This window comes from Megascapheus bottae, chromosome 16 (genome assembly GCF_031878675.1).
Source record: "Megascapheus bottae isolate mThoBot1 chromosome 16, mThoBot2.hap1, whole genome shotgun sequence".
In the NCBI taxonomy this organism is placed as follows: Eukaryota; Metazoa; Chordata; class Mammalia; order Rodentia; family Geomyidae; genus Megascapheus; species Megascapheus bottae.
The window spans coordinates 33,454,232-33,470,864 of NC_143524.1; the positions used below are offsets into that span (position 1 = coordinate 33,454,232).

General features: G+C 34.6%; 1 protein-coding gene across 23 annotated transcripts in view; it reads left to right on the plus strand.

The window, feature by feature from the left end:
• The window catches only part of Sox6 (SRY-box transcription factor 6), a 559,138-nt gene that overhangs the window by 426,416 nt on the left and 116,089 nt on the right, over positions 1-16,633 (plus strand). For 17 of the 23 annotated variants that reach the window (XM_090348077.1, XM_090348078.1, XM_090348079.1 and 14 more), the window contains one exon: positions 15,800-15,923. In XM_090348077.1, the coding sequence (XP_090204203.1) occupies positions 15,800-15,923 (124 nt within the window). The remainder of the gene's footprint in view (positions 1-15,799; positions 15,924-16,633) is intronic. The other 6 variants (XM_090348072.1, XM_090348075.1, XM_090348083.1 and 3 more) reach the window with 1 other exon arrangement.

The window sequence follows — 16,633 nt, forward strand, 5'->3', positions numbered from 1 at the left end:
AGGGAGACCCCATGGATTCAGCTAGTTTATTGCATACCTTCTGTATTTTAATACTAACTCCTATCTTGGAAGATTATTTTTTCCACTTTCCTGGTTTATAATAATGATTAAGGTGAAATAAAATTTTAGGGAATGGGAGCATGTTGGAGAGTAGATAACCATAAGCTTTTGAACTATGTTTCAAATATAATCTTTTCTATGTTATTATCCCCAAAATTCTTTGAAAGATTTTAATTATGTCATCTATCTTCCTGTTTTAACTTCATATTATATATGTATAATTAGATCATTGATGATAACTCTTATAATTTAATAAATGTAGGTTGACTTTGCTTTTAGTTACTACTAATTATATATATACATTATATTGGAAATTCTAGTTAATGCTGAAAATCTAAACTTGTGAATTGGAGTTTAGATATAAGAACAGAAATTTACCTTTATGAGCAGCCTTCATATTTTTATTGTTAAAAACCCTTTCCTTTAACAAACATTTTACAAAATTAAATAATTCTCCCTGACTCCTTAATTTTAAAGAAGCTATCTCTCATTCTCTTTATGATTCATTTATTGTCAGATAAAATAAAGAAATTGAATAGCTGTCAGAATTTGCAATAAATATTGAAAGAAGGTGTATTGTCATCAGAAGTTATCATTATGGGTAGTTTTGAAGGGGTGTTATAACACTATAAATATTCATCATGTTCTTAAAATCTAGAGATATTCAGTGATTAGGTAATTTTATGCCTGTTTATGCTGGTAGGAACAAAAGAAACTTTAAAAACTGGAGCATAAATATAGTTGAACTCCTATTTAAAAGAGAAATTGGAATAGATATTTTCCAGGGGAGAACATGCTTTCTGTGTAAAAGGATCTAGTGTAACAAGAAGTCATCTATTCTTGATTTCTTTAGACAGCTAGAGCTTTGTGCCTTGTCTAGTTTCTGTGTTTTAAGAGCTTGTTCTGCGTAGCAGAAATAATACAATAAATGGGTTTAACCACATTTGTCTCAGCTAGACAGTCTGCTTTGTCAGAGATTGCTGGTACAACATAAACAAATTATGTGTTTGTAGAGCTTTTCAATGAAAGCCTATCTAACAGAGCTGAGATTGTGTTTCAGCAGCTGTAGATTTAATCTCCTACCTGTCAGTTAAAACAGGCATTTCCTGAGCCTGATAAGGACTGGTTGTAGGGAATGGAAGTAGTCACAGCTGGACAAAGGTCTATTGTTGTTGCTGATCATTCTATGTAGATTCAACCCCTATTCTACCATGGAAACTATGGACATAGTGCAGTATTAAAGGAGCTACTAGGACCTTTCAAAATTGTTAAATCAAATACAGCTAAATATAATTAAAACTGAGCCTTGTAGTATTTAGTTTTGGGAATTGTCATGTAGATATTTTAGCCCCCACCTTCGATTATCATGAGCCTGTGTGGTTGTGATAATAGGGCTGTGGAAAACAGTAAAAGTTGTGAACTCTACACCCTTAGGAATTTAAGTTGTGTCAAAAACTACCCACCATGGGGGCCAGGAGTTTGACCTAGTGGTACAGTGCTTGCCTAGCATGCACGAAGACCTGGGTTTGATTCCTTGGTACCACATACATAGAAAAGAAAAACTAGCCCACAAATTAGATCTTTGGATTGATGCTTTGTTATGGATATTATGACTGTAAGTTCTAAGTATTCTGGAATAGACCTAATGCTAAACATTACTCTTGTATCATTCATGTATACATGACCACATTTTCCTCCTGTATCCCAGTTTCCATAGAATATACAATTAACACTATAGTACAGTTATGGAGTAATGGTGTGTAGAGGGTAATGGAATCTTGAGTTAACTTCACTCCCATAAACATCTTAGTCTTCTCCTTTTGTGTATGTATTGGGAGGAGTGGGAAGAGGAAAGCAGGATTCCCTTTCTCTCTTTGTTTCATGCTCTTTCCCATAAAACTGTAAGGCTTAAAGTAACCTATCTCAAAATCAGATTTAATTTGGAGAAAATATTCTATCTTCATGTTTTGATTACATAGTATGAGATTGAAGGAAACTTCAAATTTCTTAGATTTTTAAATTAACAAATATATGAAAGATCACAAATGGATACTTTAAGAAAACATGATCAACTCTATGCCAGAAATACAAATTTTAAAATAAAATACTATTAAGAAGAACAAAGAAAAAACAAACATATAGATGATTCAATCAATGCATTTATTTTCTACTGTGAATTGTGATTACTACTTCTCTTAACCTGAGCAGAGCAGCTTTTTCTCATTTCTCATTGTTACTGAATGTCTATTTCTTTTCAGCTGATCAGATTATTCAGTTATTGGTTGTATTAAGTTATAGCTAGTCAATATTAAACAGTGCTATTGTTCTATTTAATAACAGAGTATCTTGATAAATTCTAATTTCACTTGGAAAATATGAAATTAGTAATTACCAAAAAAAAGGAAAGATAAGAGAACTTCCATTTAACTAGTATTTGGCTGGTTTGTACTACTTTTTTTTATTTTAATGGTCTTTACTATTAACTTTAACCACAGAAGCATTATAGATAGTTTGAATTATTTAAAATACCTCTATATATTGCCCAGAGGTTGTTTTAAGAATTTGAATGTTAAGTTGGTCAGTAAGCTTCTGTGCTGCCTGTGATTTTATTTTAACACGTGATGTTTGGAGAAAAGCGTGACAGTGCTATAGCTATTTCCAACCACACTCTTCTCTATAGACATTAAGGACTGTATGTGTATGAAAGAAATGTGCTTCTGCCTACTACTGAAGCAATGGAAAAATCATGTCAATCATTGATCAAATGAATCACATACTTACACTTTGCTTGGTATATTTGAAGGTACTGCCCCAGGAGCATTATTATTACAATTCTACTTTTGAGATGTTTTCCACTTGACCAATATTTCTCCCACTTTTGGACAATTGAGGTAGTCCTTCTTACTGTATTAGAGTCAATTTTCTCTAAGTCTCAATACTAGTATTTTCTCTTAAAGCTCCATAATAACTTTCTACCACACTTGAGATAAAATCCGAATGATTGTGATGCTTCATACTGCCCTAAAAGAACTGAACTATACCTGACTTCCAATCTTTTCACAGTCATTCTCTCCTCTTATCTTGTCTGTTCTTACTAGCCCTAGCACCCAAGACATCACTGTCTTAGGCATGCACATGTTTCCTGCCTTTATCAGCAAATCTCAGGGAACATTTGATTGGGTTCTTCAGTTCTTCACTATATGAACTTTCCAAAGAAACCCTCCTTGAAAATCCCTGTCTAAACTAGTTAGTTCTTCCTACTCCCTACCTTTCTGTCTGTCTTCTGTTTCTCTTATTTTATCTCATTATCTTACTTTATTTTCTTCATATCACTTATCAGCTGGCTCTTATTATACTTTTGTATTTGCTTATATGTGTATGTATACACATGCATGAATATACACACAAATATATTCATGCATATATATATCCACATACATGTATATATTCATTTATGGGATGTCTGTTTCTGTATGTACAGTCAGTAATAATGTCTGCTGCTACTACAGAACCTATAATATAGTGTCCATTATTAAATATTCATTTAGTGAATGAATCAATATATCTATATAAGAAACCTATACAACATAGTACATGTAACCCAAATTTTGACAGAGGAAAAGAATTTATGTTAGAGAAACAGGTAATGGACCTGAAATGGTACTGAACCTTGATGGGCTAACTAGATTTGGAAAGGCCATAAAGAGGTAGATCATTCTGTATGACAAATGAGAAAACTATGTAAACAGAGACTCAGAAACTATTGAAAGCCAAGGCAGAATGAATACACTCCAAAATGACACATATCATTCACATTTGTTTCAAAATAGTAGCATATGATAATGTCTGAAAACCTGAAGGTTGTCTGACTTATGGTTATACAGTCATTGCTGACACCCTTTCTCAATAGCCTTTTTTTTTTTAAAAAAAAAGTTAAGATCATTTCTCTGTCCTTTCTCCTCAATCACACATGCAGACCCTTTCTCTGATGGATACTTCCAAAGATGGTCATGATGTTATGGTGGGTTACAATAGTCAACATCTAAGACATCTCATTCATGCTCTTTTCACGAGTCTTCTTACTTGAGATGAAATGCCTCCTACTCTCCATGATAGCTTATTCTCTACTGTTTTTCAGTAATTTGTACCAGAGTACTTTGGTACAATAAATACATTTGTATTTAGAAAATTGTATCCTTTCATCTGGTGAGAACATTATTTATCATTTCTGTCAGAAGGATTATAAATCATGAGGAGGAAATTAGTAAAGAAGCTTAGAGAAATTTCTTTTATGCTAAATATAGAAAAATTTCAACCAATGAAATAGGAGTTGCTCAGTCACTAAAATATCTTGAAATAAATGAAGAAAATCAACATTACATGTTCCAAACAATTAGGGACTTCAAAGTTTAGCTATGGAATAGCCAAAAGAAAAGCTCACTATGATGGCCTAAATTTGGAAAATATTAATATTCAGATTGCTTCCATTTGAGGCTGGTAAATGATAACAAGAATGTGACTGGAACCAACAGATTTAACAGTAATTAGATTTGTTGTAGCTTAGTTTTTTGAAAAGGTAGAATAAAAATTCTCAATGAATTTATATAATAAATACTTGTTGAACAAATATTTCTCCTGAATCTTGAGAGAAATACAAAGTCCCTGCCTTTAAGTTGCTTGCACATAATTTTAACAAGACCTGAAGTTTAAAATGTAAGCCTGCATTTATGGATGAGAAATTTAATAATTGAACTCTGGTCATTGCTAACAGAATAAGCTTGTATAAAATACTTCAGGAGTAAAAACCAGATTGCCTTCATTACAGGTCAAAAGTTTATGAAAGGTTTATATCTGGATTTGGTTGTTACAAAGAATGGAATGCCACATACTTCACAAATGTTAATATGTTTATACAAAATTTAAAAAAAATTAATTTTCATCCTGGCAAAACACTTTGATCACTGTGTATTTAATGAGGTTTCCATTTAAGAACAACAATCATTAGTCTCTAATATGTTACATACTTCTCTGGCAATAAGACGGGGTCGAATAGAAACATTCATCTTCACTAGTCTTTGGAAATATCCAAAATAATTGACTAGCTCAGTCTTCTGAGATGGCCTGGTGACCACTAACTGTGACTATTTGCATAATAGTCAACTCTTCACTTCTGTAGTGATAACTGTTTGTGTCTGATTAAAATTAAGACTGTTTTAGTTCTCTTGACTTTTCCAGAAGTTGCAAAAATTGAGATTTGCTGTTCTGCTTTAACCAAACAAATGCACACATGGGGATAACAATATGCTGAGTTTATGCAGATTTTACAGCACGAATCTGAATAAAATACCCACTAATAGATCCTTAAGGAGTAATAAACACACATGAATTTTCCTTAGTTGCACTTTAAAGTGATTTTAACATACTACTAGACCTTAACAATAATATTTAATTGACAAGATTATGCATTTGTATGGATTGAAAAGGTGGTAGATATCGAATTCCAAATGAATCATAAATTTTACTTTTGCATAACATGTTTTATTAATTTCTTTATGGCCAGGATATTCTATTTCCCTCCTGGTGAGATTTTCTTAAAACATAGTAAGAAAATTTAAACACATTTAATTAACATTTTTCATCCTTTTTTATAAAGTAATCTGATTTATGTCCTCATAAATACACTCCAGTTTTTGTGCGATATGGACCATAGAAATATTATGGAATAATATTTAATGAAATTTTTTGCTATAATTTGATTTCATTTTTAAGCAAACCCTCTTTTTCTGTTGACTATATTCCAAAGTAAGGTGATAAACTGGGTGATTCATATGAGTGTTTCGGTGAAAACAACCTAACAGTACTACTTGATGAACTAAAGCTATGGATATCTTTATTTTTCTAGTTCTTGCCACAATAGCACAGTAACAAACATATAGAAATAAGTGCACAATAAATGGCTTTTTGAGGCGTTAAGATTGACACTGGTGTCTTATATGGAACATGTTGCTCCAGAGTCTTAAGAGGTCAGTATACATGTGTCAAGATCTCCAATTCATGGAAACAGGGACAAATAAGTAAAAGATGGCAAGAAATAAGATTGTGTTGGTGCTGACCTGTGTTGTTTTCTTTGAAAGTTTAGTACTCAAACTGAACATGCACACATGAATGAAAGATAAAATATGAAGAATAAACTAATAATGCTGGTAGGTTAAGGAAATTGTCTACCCATTTTAATAACATGCTAATTGACCAAGTGCATAACATTACATGGAAAATACCAAAAGTGATCTTTTGACAATATACCTAAAGAAGATTGTTAAAACATGTGTATTGTCCCTATAGAGTCATCATGCTCTTACTTGCAAAGAGAATTATTTTCCTGTGTCATAAGGAAGATAGCTAGAAAATGCTAGACTGTGAAGTAGATTTTGAAAGATGATCTTTAAAGACTAACCCAGAAAATAGCCCTGTTTTGTCTGCATGCTTTGTTCCTGGTAGTGAGAGTGGCAACATCATGAAGCCAGTGGCAAGATGTTTCACAAGACAGCTAATTCCTGTTACCTGGTATCCTTAGGAGGCAGAAAAAAGGAGGTTTATGCTTTGTGAAATCTCCAGGCCAAACGTTCATGCAACCCAATCTCAACTAATAAAAGGGTTATTTGTTTGTCATCCCAGTGATAAGTGATGTGTAAACAAGAGGATCCTGGACTAGGCTACTCTAGGTATAAATGTTAGACCATACTCAAAAAAGTAAAGCAAAAAGGGATGGAGGCATGACTCAAGGTGTAGAGCACCTGCCTGTGAAGAGCAAGGTCCTGAGTTCAAACCTCAGTATTATTAAAAACAAACCAACAACAAAACTAAGAGAGAAAAAAGATACATTTTTCCATTTCTTTTGTAAATATTTCACATTGTTAAACATATTTAATAACCTAACTAATGAAGTAAACTTCTAGAGTTGTTTTCCTTCTTTTATTTCTTTAAAGTTACCTTTCATTACAATATAATAGTTCTTTACTTCTCACTGAAGCAAATGACTTTGAAATACTAAAGGTTAAATTTTCAAAAGAATATCTTAAACTATAGAATTTAAGTTAGTTTTACTTCTTTGGGGGTCTTCTGGGCCATTAGTGTGAGTTTCCGAGAATGCTGTAATAGTACACAAAATTTCGGAACATATTGCATTATATTAAAAATGAGTAATTAATAATGATGGCACACTGGTGCCTCTGAGAAAAGAAGGAGAGAAGACAGAGAAGTGGATTGAAAATACAGAGAATGGAAGGGAAAGTGAGGAGGAGAGAGGTAGTATCTTACCAATAACAAATAAACACAAATTAAGCACAGGATACTTTCCAGATGTCATTATATTAGTTATATAATGTGTGTGCATCAGCTATTGGTGAGAACTGTCTGGGAAGATGGAACTTTGTTCTCAGATTTTCTAGGAAATGCATGTCCTAAATTTGCTCCTAATAGCATTTCAGTTTGATAATTCTTCTGCTTGAAGTTAATTAGATTCTCCAGAAGCAGTATTTGCTATACTGCTTTAGGTAATAGCAGCTTGACATATGCTAAATGCGATGACCAACACATACACAAGATATATCAAGATATATTTGAGAGCCATTCTTAAGTTTCCTTCTGGAACAAGAATGTTGCAGTTCCTTGTCTTCTGCACCTATAATAACAAAATAATTACCCTGTGAAAAATAAACATTGACATTCTACATATGGGAGGTTGATATCTGAGGACCATAGTTTGAAGCCAGCCCGGGCAGGAAAGTCTATAAAACATTAACCTTCAAATATTCACCAGAACACTGGAAGTGAAAGAAAAAAGCTTGAGGCAGAGCTTTGGCTCAAATGGTAGCAGGCCAACCATTAAACATAAAAAGCTAAGGTAGAGTATTCAGGCCCCTAAGTTCAAACCCCATTCATGGCACAACACACATAAAATACCCTGTGGGAATCTGTACAAGAGTAGTTCTTAGGTCCTTAGTGGTTAATTCTGAACCACTTACCATTTCCTTCAAAATGACTTCTTTGATCCTATCTTTATGGTATGGGCACTGGGGCAGGTAGAAACGTAAGTGGTATGAGCCAGTCAGGACACTCAGTAATTTGACTCCAATAATTTGTGAGTCAAAATAATTAGTAAATAGCAAGGCAGGCGGTACTTAATTTGAGATTTTTCTGTTTATTTCAGGCTATGGTCAAGCAAAAGTCATTTTCCTGATTACCGCCTTATATTTTGTAAGGAAGAAAAGAGCAGTCATACCTCTTTAGACAGATTTAACAATAAAAATGATTGAAACTGAGAGTTTCTGTTAAGAAATTAATTTGTATTTGCTAGAGACCTTTCTTTGCCGAGCTTTCTAAAATAAACTGAGATCCATGTAAGATGGTTTGACATACATTTTTTGGTAGAGGAATATACTTCCCTGATCTTGAAAGATTTTCATACAAGGCTTTTAGGTCCTTTATTGCTTGTATTCTAATTGCTACAGCTTTTATATTGATAATTGTATATAATACTTTTTCTGGTTAAAACAAATGGACATTCACGTTTTAAGGAATATTTCTTCAGAAAACTTTCTAAGGTGCAATCTACAGGTTTAGTTTAGATGTGACCACCTATGGTAAGTTCAAGTGTTATTTATTTAAATTAATAAATTTGTTCTCTCTAAGTATTTGTTCAAAGAGGTTTCAACTCAACATATCAGTTAGTGAGTAATGCACCTTTACTAACATCTCCTCTTCCATTCGTCTTTATGGGAGAGCTGGTGCTTTAACCAAATGACATCACATTATTGAGGAACCCATCAAACTGTAAAGTTGACTCAAGTTTGTCTTCCTTTCTCTTTCCTAACTTGATTTCTTCTTTCTATTAATTCTTTGATTTAATAAAACATATATACAACAAAAACTGGCTATTAAAGGAATAGATGTCCCCGCTTGTTTCTGTCTAAATAACAGATCCCAATATTCAATTCCAATCTCTCTTTCCCTCCCTCCGTCCCTCCCTCCCTCCCTCTGCACTTCCATCTTTCATTTATCTCTTTCTTTCCTATCAGGATGTATATATATATATATATCGGACACATTTCATTTGGTATTTAGAGGGTTTCTCCAATTAAGCCACACGAGAAATGATTTTCGAGAAATAAAGCATTAAATTTCTCACTTGGTCATTGTCTATAACTCAGTAAAAGGACATTAATATGCACATGTACAAATACTTACTGCCTATCACTAAAAGAAGTTAAATAATCTTCATGAAAGAGAAAATGAGCCCCCCTGAGTGTCACTCTGTTTGCATATTAGCATGTAGCCAGGTCTCTGCCAAGTTGCTCTCTGACTGACTGCTGCAGATGCTCTTTCTCAAGTATTCTGAGTCACATATTTAGTGCAAGTCTTCAGGGACAAACAATAGCACCTGTTCCTCACAAGATATCAGGCTAGTTAGCCCATTCATGTATCTTTAATGAAGCTCTGGGGCAGATGGCAAAAAATGGCATCATCAACAACTTAGCACAGAGAAAACAAAGGCGATAAGTGTTGATGCAACAATGCTGTTTTACGAATTGGAAAAGACAGAACCTAAGTGTTTCCCACACATCTGCTGCCGTCTTGATGCTCTAAAAGATGCAAGGAGCACCAATTAAAATTTCTGGGCATGTAGCCTATAAGATCAGAAACGTGTTCCTCACCTCTCCAAACGTGAAACATTTTGGTTAGGGATTGTGGAAATCTAGAATAAATGGACAGTTGTGCCTTGGAGGTAGGGTTTCCTTTCATGGTGCCCTAAGTTTTGCCCACAGTGGTGTTCATGCTTTCTCATTAGTCATTTGATACCCAGCCAATTAGTGCTTACTTACAAAGCAATAAAAATAATACAACTTCCATGCTGAGATATATTTTGGCCACATTATTTTTCTTTGTACTAATAAAATCAGGTTATATTTTTATGAGATAATTAAGGAATCTGAATTTGTGCTTAGGGAAAGTTCCAATTTCAAGGAAAAAAAATAGATGCTATTTGAAATTTTGATAACTTTTGAAAAAGACATGTGTAGACTGGTTATTCTTTGATGGAGTGAGAAGAATTCTATTATTTTTTATCTTTAGTAAAATATTTCAGAGAGTTGCTGTTTCCAATGTGACTACCTTCACTAGTGTATCACCAAATGGAAAATAGGATGATGGGAAGTGGGGAGTGGAAAGGTAGGACCAGAATTGAGTTCTTTTGTATCTTCAAGAGTTTATATCCACTCTTAACAATCGGTACACATTATAATGACCTTTGAAAAAATAATGCCAATAAGAGGAATGTATTTAGATGCTATCTCTTGCTATCCATTTCTGTCCCACATTGGACCAGTGACCTTCTAGCAGGTCCAGTAAATGGAGTGCCATGAAAAAGGAGTAGTTACATTCAGGCTTTACACTCAGAAGTCACTGAAACATATTGGTCAGCCTTCTACAGAAAATAGTTATTGGTCTTTTATTATTTTTAAGATATAGTAGGTTTAGCACACCAGAGAACCTTAATAAGATCATTGGAGTGTATCTATATGAATATCTGGGTTGTAGTATTGTAGTATACTTTTGCAGCATGTTATCACTAGATTAAGGATCCAAGTGACCTCACGGCATTGCTACAAATGCATGTAAATCTATCATTTTCCTGATAAAAGCATCAACCAAGTAATTGCTATCACAAAGAATGTCTTTTCTTATCTCTTTTAGATCTATCTAGCACTCACCTGTCATCCTAGTTACTTCGGAGGCAGGAAAGTACATGAGGCTCTTATATCCAATTTATCTAAAAGCTGGAAGTAGAACTGTAACTCAAAGGCTAACTTTGAGCAAAAATGCTCAGGGACTATATCTAGGCCCTGAGTTCAAACCTCAGGCATCACCCATGACCCCCCCCAAAAAAGGATAAATGTGGACATTAATGTAAAAAAAAAAAGCACTTTGATCCTGACCTGGACTGAACCCTAGCACTTTTTAACTGACAGTTATTCAACCTTTTAAAATTTTGTCTTTCTTACTGACTAAATGTATGAAAATAATAGCAGTAAGTACCTTATGGGGTTTTCAGAATTCTATGAGATAGAATATTAACTATAGTGGTTATTATTATTATTATTATTATTATTACTCCTGTTATCACCCTCTTTTTTACTGCTACCATAAGGAAAGCTAAAAGGGAGCTTTTCACCACCTTTGCTTAGCCTAGATTTTAACAAACTTTTGGATGGATATTCTATCTAGATTTTAATAAAGGGTGTTTTGAATGTTTATGTCATAGTTCTATTTAAAATAAGACATAATTTGAACTAATTGATCAATGGTAATGAATATACTATAATAAAGAATTGGAATTACTGACAATAAATATTGAGAACAGGAATGTTCTGGATAAAAGAACACTGGAAAGCATTTATGGGATCCAAATTCCTGAACTACCTCCAAAAATGCATCTCTAACATGCAAAAATGCTTTCATTTGGGAACCTCCAGGTTTTCTCTGCTAAACTGATTTCTTCCTTTCCTATCACTGATTCTCCTTTTTCTGTTTCTGAAGTCCATGCAATGTAGTAAAGAAAGGATTGTGTAGGGTGAGTCACAGTTCTAGACTGTAGCTCTATTCTGTCTTAGTCAGTATAGCTTTAGCCTTATCTCTTTTTTTCTCCTCTAGCCATCTCTTTTCTATTGGGAAATCATCAAGTTTGGACTTGATTAGTGATTCTCAAAGAGTGGTTGCTAGACCAGAAGCATCAGCTTCATCTAGGAACTTGGTAGAAATGTCCACACTCTAGAAGAGATTGAGCTAGAACAGAGGATTCAAGTCTCAGAAAATGGGGCCTCTTAAGAAGCCCTCTAGTTTGTGTGATTACACTAAAGTTTTAAGATTATTGCTTTAAAGTTTTATCTGAAATTTGAGTTGTTAGATCCCCATACAAGATTAGGTATAGTATGGAGCTTAGAAATTAGCTTTTTAAAAATACTTCTTTTTTTCCCTCCATAACTAGAGTTTATTTCGTTAATCTCATTCTGTATGTTCATATGTACTTTGAGCTATTGTAATCCTCTGCTAGGAGAATACTAATTATTACAAATGAGGGAAACCATGGAGCCTGTGCTCCTTTGGGTCAAGCTTACTTCACTTAATATGATTTTTCCAAGTCTTTCTATTTCCTTACAAATGGGGAGATGCCATTATTTCTGATGGCAGCATAGAATTCCATTGTATATAAATACCACATCTTCTTGTTCCATTCATCTACTGAGGGACATCTGGGTTGGTAAAATACTTCTTATAGTTGTTTTGAGAATACATTAGATCATTGCTCAACTTCATTCCATGATTTTTTTTTCTGTTTTCACAGTATCTTTCAATTTATTGAAACAATCTCTAGAGCTTAACATGTTGGGTCATGACTATCATCCCAAGAGAGTTGGGAGGCAGAGATAAGACTCCTAAGTCTGAGCTCAGTCAGGACAAGGTCAGAGAGAACCTACCACAAAAATAAGATACAAACAAAAGGGCTGAGGAAGAGGCTAAAGTGGTAGAGCTCTTGCTCAACATGCACAAGGCTCTGAGTTCAATACCCAGTACTGCGAAAAGAAAATGAAGTCTCTGGATAATAGTAATTAAAGTTGTTTACATATCTTGTCTTATAGAAGTATTAAAGAAAGAAACTTCCCAAATTCTTATAGTATATGCTAATATGAAACACTTTTAATTCTTTGTCATTACAAATGAGCTAAGGCTCCTAACTACTTAAGAGGTTGTATCTAGATTGGGAGGGAAGCAGAAGAGTTCACCAGACTCCTTGACAACCCATGACAATTATGCATACCTGTCATCCTAAACTACATGGGAGGTGGAGAACTGGATGGAGCCTCTCAGGTCTGGGCCTCCTTGTGTAGAAAAGTCCACAGGATTCCATCTGCCTGGTCAGAAGCTGGACCAAGTGGCAGGCTCCTGTTGTCCTAGCAAGGATGAGAAGCCTAAATAGGCATGGATCAGGCATGTGTCTAGGTCAAAGACATGATCCTATCCTAAAAGTAACCAGCAAATATAAGGCTGGAGACATGGCTCATGGTGGAATACTACAGCCTAGCAAACATGACATCCTGACTTCAAACCCAAGTAGCACAATAAACCCAAACCAAACCCGACCCTAGAAATTTGCTTAGTTATATACATAAAAATGGGCCCATACAAAGGAGTTACTTTTAGACAGACAACTAGATGCAAGAATTAAGGTCTGGTTCCTAGATGCCACTTACCTCTTTTGTTTTCTTACCAGCCACAGAGCTTTAGCGACCACTGTAAAAATAAATTTACTTCCTTAAATGCTGTCTAATGAGTAACACTGAAGACCCTGAGTTACTTCTTCAAATGATCCTTGTAAGCCCACCTCTTCTTTGGCCATGGTTTTCTAGAAACGTGAATGAGATAATGCTTCGGGTAGGAGGGACAGTATCTGTTAGGAACATAACCAGCCTCTGCTTGCCAAACTCAATTGTTTAGTTGGCTCATGTTTTCTTTCTTGGATTAGAGTATGGCTAAGACTCACAGGGTTTTGCTTATCAGTAATCTGATCATTTTCAAGTACTGAATATGCAAACTACACAAGAAAAAAAGCAAGGAACTAATCTTTAGTGTGACATTACATTGCTATTATGTCAGTCACTATATCATAAGATTACTTTTCTTGTGCATTTGATCCTCACAATAGCAAAGTGAAGATAACCTTTTATCTTCTCTCTCAGGCTTAATATCTCAATTTTTCTGGCTACTTCTCAAGATCCCTGGCAGAGTTTAATAATTTAACAAATAATGGTTAGATAAGAAAGAAAGAAAGAAAGAAAGAAAGAAAGAAAGAAAGAAAGAAAGAAAGAGAAAGGAAGGAAGGAAGGAAAGGAAGGAAGGAAGGAAGGAAGGAAGGAAGGAAGGAAGGAAGGAAGGAAGGAAGGAAGGAAGGAAGGAAGATTAAATCAGTTTCACCTTGCTAAGACATTGGGCAGCCATACTATACTCTAGGTGCATACTGGGACCAGGCTTCTAGGGGAAAATAAAAGCATTTCCTTGACTGTACCCTGACACTGCTCCCTGGTCAACCACAAAGAATGACATTCTGCTTTCTGGCTTTGTATCTACCGACAACAAGTTGGAGGTGAACAGCAAATCCACTGCTTTTCTCCAAGGTTAAAGGCAAGACCTGGGCACTAGGGGATCAGCTCCAATTTAAGCAGGAGGTCTGTACTCCAAGGCACAAAACTTAGGCTTACCTCAGCTAAAATGGAAGAAATAGCTGCTCAAAGCTAGTTTCTTTCACGCCCCACTGGCAAGGTAGTAATTGCACAAAGACCTTTTTATTACAAGTTGATTTTTCCTGAGAAATGAATTCAGAAAAATACTTTAAACTGTTTATTTTTTGCTTGCCCTTTATTAACCCACATCTTAGGGCTTTCCCTAGAGGAAAAACGTTTGGTAAATGAAACCTCTGAGAAGCATTTCTGCACAGTATCCCTCACTGAGGAAGGAACAGGGACAGGATAGGGCAAGTTGGTACTATTTGAACAGGGTCATCAGCTAGGATATGGAATTTTGCCTAAAGAGGAGATTTAGGAATTTAGACAGGGGAAGGGCTTGGGGTTGGTCTTAAATTGATTCTAATGCAACCCTGTTAATACCTGTAACAAGCCCAAAGACCTTGTCTGAATGAAAATCACCTCTTTTGGTTGCGTCTTGTTTTGTTTTGTTTTTAACATGAGAAAATTCCTGTAGTTTACATTATAAACTTGCATCCTCTAAACCAGGACAAAGCTTTGTGTCATGTTATCCTGGAATCAAGGCAATCATGTGCAGAGTAAGGAAGGGAGCTAGGAAATTAAAATGTAATTTTCAGAAGCATAATTCTGTCATAGCGCTTATTTTCTTTATATAGAATACAAATACTGATATAGAGTGAAGATTTTCTATTTTGCATTTTTGTGCTCTTTGGTACATTTATTGAGGTCAAATGAAATTTGATATAGTAGGATTTATTATGAAATGCTTTCTGAATACAACTCCATAATTAGCTTGCTACATGGTAGTACATAAAAATGTAAAACTGCTTAGCCAGACAAGCAATTTATATGTTACATCGAGGTGTGTATGGCAAAGAATATTAGTTTAAGTGGGAACCACGATGTGGTAGCCTTAAATCTGAGGAGCTCTATGTTTAATATAATGCAGTGAGGCTTTGAAATAAGATACCTAAACGGGGACGATACAGCTTTTGGAATACATAACAATTCAATAGTATTTTCTATGCAAGGATACTGAATACTGTTTTAAAAATAAAGCATAGAATGCAAAACAGGTGAAAGGGCAAGCCTCTCAATATTGTTGGTAAAAAAAAAAGTGAACTTATTTCTGGTAGCTCTGTGCTTAAAAGAAAGAAAATAAAAGGAAAATAAGTTTTTAAAAGCCATGAACCATCAATTTAATGAAATTATATCGTTGGTAGGTTAAGAACCTTTAAAAAAAAAAAAAGAGGAGAGGGAGAGAGATTCTGTAGATTTTTGTCTGAGTTTTCTCAGCTTCCAAATCTGGAATGAGATTAGAGGTGGGTGGCTATCTGGGTACCTGCACATCACTAGGAGTGACAAACAAATGCTTCTTGGCACATATTTGCTCTCTGTCTGACCATAGGCTCTCTTCTGTTTAGCAGGTTCAGGGTCACATGCCTCCGCTCATGATCCCAATTTTTCCACATGACCAGCGGACTCTGGCAGCAGCTGCTGCTGCCCAGCAGGGATTCCTCTTCCCCCCTGGAATAACATATAAACCAGGTAAGTAGAGAGAGATTTTGCATTCTGTTGGGAATGTTCAGATCCACATGTTTCTGCTGAGAAGTCATAACAAACACAGGAACATATAAAGGGATTACTAATGAAAAAAATCATGGAAGCTTATATTAAGGTAGATTAGAATTGAGAAGAGCAAGAATTGTAATAAGTGAATTGGTTGCTAAAACTTTTACTTTCTGTTCTTGAGATTGCTCCGAATTTACAGATAAAAATTTCAAGAAAAGTTTAGTAAGCTTTCTCTCAGACCTTTACAATGAATAATTGTCTTTTGCTAAAGATTTTTCTTTTCTAACTCTCTAAGAGCTTTTGTCCTCTGCAAAGCTGGTCATATCCAGTATAAAATATGTTATTTTTTTTCCTGTCAGATTTCCCTTAGAAAAAAAGTTTTGGGTTGATTTAATTAGTTTTCAACTAATAGGTAGATTTTATTTTATTTACTTTACTTAAGTCTGAATAATGAAGTATTCAGTAATATTTTCATTCATCTTTGAACCTCAGAAAACAGGTCACGTAACCTTGCAAAGAAATATGTTTTGAGATGATTTAGCAAATGTTATGATTTTTCTTTATTCCTGTGAGTTTGCTGGACTCCTGGGGAATTCAATTAGGGACATAATGGTTTGAAGCTTCTTTCAGAGCCTCCTTGTAAACAGGACTTTAATGTTTAAAGATATATTGCTAAAGGAATCCAG